The following is a 3,075-nucleotide window of genomic DNA, read 5'->3' as shown; positions in this document are numbered from 1 at the left end:
CCAGTGGGGAAGGGCGGCTTATATAGAGTGCGCTGCCCTTCACAACGGTTCGGTGCACAGGGGTGGAGTAGTGGCTAATAAATGCCTACGTTACAGGTAACGTATGTCTGAAATGCTAATAAAGGTACGTGGAAACGTATGACCGTTGCCCTCCAGGGGGGGTACGATGTACAGAGTGGAATCCAGTCGGTAAGTTTGATATGCTCCGAATGCTTATCTCCAACTGGATGATGGAGGAATTGTCACCGACTGGATGATGGGAAGTCCTTAATTCAGTCGGAACTGACTAAGGGCCTTATCCCTTATGAAGGGTAGTCCTTGGGTAGGACCTATAGGGCAGGTCTATGCCCCTACCCTAGGACTATAACCCCATCAGTGCCCCTCCTCCAAAACCTTGGAGCTGCCTCCTCGTCCACCCCTTCTCCTACACCGTCGGAGGAGGACGCCGCCGGACGAAGCCCGTGCGGCTGATGACGGCAGCGGAGGTCTTCCTTGCGGCATTTTTGGAGCGGAGGGCGATGACTCCGCACGAGGTCCGGGTGTGTCGCGTGGCACGACTGCTCAAGCAGGCGACCGCGGGGCTTGGCGAGTGGTGGCCGGATCCGTGGTGGCCGAGCTCGACTGGCTGCGCTGCTCCATGAGGGGGCGGCGTGCCGCGCTGTGTGTCCGGGTAGACTTGGGGATGCGGTGGCCGGAACCATGGTGGATGGGCTCGAAAGGCTTGGGCCATGGCTGTGGGACCGGTGCCCTCGTGTGTGCGGGGTGGATAGGGACGACATCTGCGTAATCGGCGGTGGCGCTCTGATCTGTCCGCCGTGGGTGCGAGTGTGGAGTGACTAGGCTCCCGGGCTTGATTTGGTTGTCTCCTCCCCTTTGCCGTTGGAGGCGATCTGGATCAGGAGTACACGTAGTGTAAGGCGGTCCTAGGGTTTATTCGTGTCAAGATGGTGTTCTACTAGTTGTTGGCATTCATTGATCTGTCCATTGACGAGCCGGAAGGCTCCATCGGAGATCTTCATTGGGTGCCTCTTGCATGTAGATTGACGGATTGGATGGGATTCGGTCATGTGCGCCCTCATTTCAGCCCAAGAGGCTTCAGGTGGGCGTGATGCGTAGCTTCTTTTTTGTTGACACCATGGGATGTGTCGGTATTTTTATTTTCATGGTGAAGACAATGGCGGAGAATGTCATGCGGGTGGGATGTGAGGCCTAGTAATGGTGGACTGAGTCTTCGAGGCAATGAGGACTTTGCATGGTGTTTGGTGACTCGTAGGAGCTGCGTTGGCAAGTGGGGGCACAACATAGGAGTAGTACAAAGTTTGTTCTTTCAGCATGATAATCCAAGGTCTCGCCTTAATTGGTTGAGCCTGACAATGACCTTGTTGAATGCATTGTTTTGAGAGCGTGGATTTCTTTAAGGTGAAAACGTACTATCTATGATCGGACGATGACAGTGCTTACGCACTATTTCCTTTTTAAAGGCGTCGTTTTTAGAGAATTTGGACTTCAAGTGTTGTTTTGGTGGTGGTTTTTGTTACAGTTACTAGAAATTGATCACCTTACGGGATTTTTTTTAGCTCTTCTTTAAGATTTTGAGTTGTGTGCATTCATAATGTCTTTAGTACATTTTGTTGTTGAAGAGGCACAATGTAATTGGTATTTTTACGATATTAATACATTTTCTTTGTGGAAAAAGCAGACGGCAACTAATGTAACCTCGTCTCCACTACCACGACAAAGAACAAATTAACACATTAATTGCACACTCGCGAGGTGACCTATATATAAGAGCACGGCCTCCATCCTGGGCTTGCCTCGCTAGTTTATAACAGTCCGAGCTGCGCAACCGCGGCACAAACCAGGGCAACGCTAGCCCACGCCACCGGCGCAAGCCCGGCGGCGCCATTGTACGAGTAGAACGGCATGGTGCCCGGGGTCACCGGCGTGAGCGGCGTCGCGCCAGGTGTGGTGCCCGTGCACGCTGGAGACGTCGGCGTCGTATATGGCGTTGTAGGGGTCGTGTATGGCGTTGTGGGGGTCGTGTACGGCGTCGTCGGGGTCGGACTCGTGTACGGCGTGGTCGGGGTGGGCATCGGCGTCGTCGGCGAGGAGGAGCCAGGACCCGAGCCGGAGCCGGAGACGGTCACCTCCAGCTTCATCCCGCCAGCGCAGTGGCCTGTGATGGTGCAGATAAAGTAGTGCTTGCCGCCGGTCTTGAGGGGCACGGTGGTCGCGCCGCTGCCGTCGGAGCCGAGCGCGTTGGCCGCGGCGCACGCCAGGTAGTCGGCCGCGCTAACCTCCGCCACCGTGTGCAGCCCCTTGGCGTAGTTGAACACTAGAACGGAGCAGGCACGAGACACGTCGTTAACCAACCACTCACATGTTCGACTGCAAGTATGTACTACCACGAACGAAGTAACTAAAAGGCTTACCGAGACTGTCGCCGACTTTGAAAGTGTTGCCGCTGGCCCAGGTGGTGTAGTCGACGCCGATCGTCCAGCCGGACTTGCCGCCGACGGTGAAGCTGGTGGCGGCCGCCGGGAAGGCGCGGGCGACGATGAGCAGCGCCACCAAGGTCCACCAGCATGAACCGGCGCCGGAAGCCATCGTGGCCGATCGATCAAACCAAGAAAGAACTGTAAATCCTCTCTGAGACGCTAGCGTTTAGTAGTTCAGAGAGGAAATGTGATGCTGCGCTGCACTTGGATGAGATGAGAAGAAGAGACGCGGGAAACGTGGCGCTTATATATAACAGCAACGTGCAGTTGGTGGGCAATGGGCTTTCACCGGGTGTGCGGGAACGAATATATATGTCGAGCTAGCAACTTTACCTATGAGGAAATGCAAGGGAAATGCTTTTCCTTATTAGTATAAAAATGAACGGCTGGCGCTGTTCATGCCAACAACCGATCAGATTTCCATGATGGTGTTTCAAAAGGCATGTTCCCATCATGATGAAAGGACTACATCAAATCAGCATCGACGGATGCATATATTCATAAACATTTGATGATCAGCTCGTCTAATTTACCTAGCTAGCTCCATACTGTTTCATTAGCAATTCTTTCTAACAGA

General features: G+C 53.9%; 1 protein-coding gene across 1 annotated transcript; it reads right to left on the bottom strand.

The window, feature by feature from the left end:
• Positions 1-1,626: 1,626 nt before the first annotated feature.
• On the bottom strand, positions 1,627-2,786 carry LOC123402589 (blue copper protein-like). Its single transcript, XM_045096515.1, has 2 exons — positions 2,433-2,786; positions 1,627-2,335 (listed from the first exon to the last, which is right to left on the bottom strand). Exons 1-2 carry the CDS (start codon positions 2,605-2,607, stop codon positions 1,824-1,826), a joined length of 687 nt encoding a protein of 228 aa, XP_044952450.1. The 5' UTR covers positions 2,608-2,786; the 3' UTR covers positions 1,627-1,823.
• Positions 2,787-3,075: the final 289 nt, after the last annotated feature.

Source organism: Hordeum vulgare, chromosome 6H (assembly GCF_904849725.1).
Source record: "Hordeum vulgare subsp. vulgare chromosome 6H, MorexV3_pseudomolecules_assembly, whole genome shotgun sequence".
In the NCBI taxonomy this organism is placed as follows: domain Eukaryota; kingdom Viridiplantae; phylum Streptophyta; class Magnoliopsida; order Poales; family Poaceae; genus Hordeum; species Hordeum vulgare.
Note: the sequence above shows the minus strand (reverse complement) of the source record. Positions and strands in the feature narration are given on the sequence as shown.

Coding starts and splice junctions, on each gene's coding strand:
- LOC123402589 (XM_045096515.1), bottom strand. CDS start 2,607: ATGGCTTCCGGCGCCGGTTCATGCTGGTGGACCTTGGTGGCGCTGCTC. Junction 2,336..2,432: donor CAAAGTCGGCGACAGTCTCG/GTAAGCCTTTTA, acceptor GCTCCGTTCTAG/TGTTCAACTACGCCAAGGGG.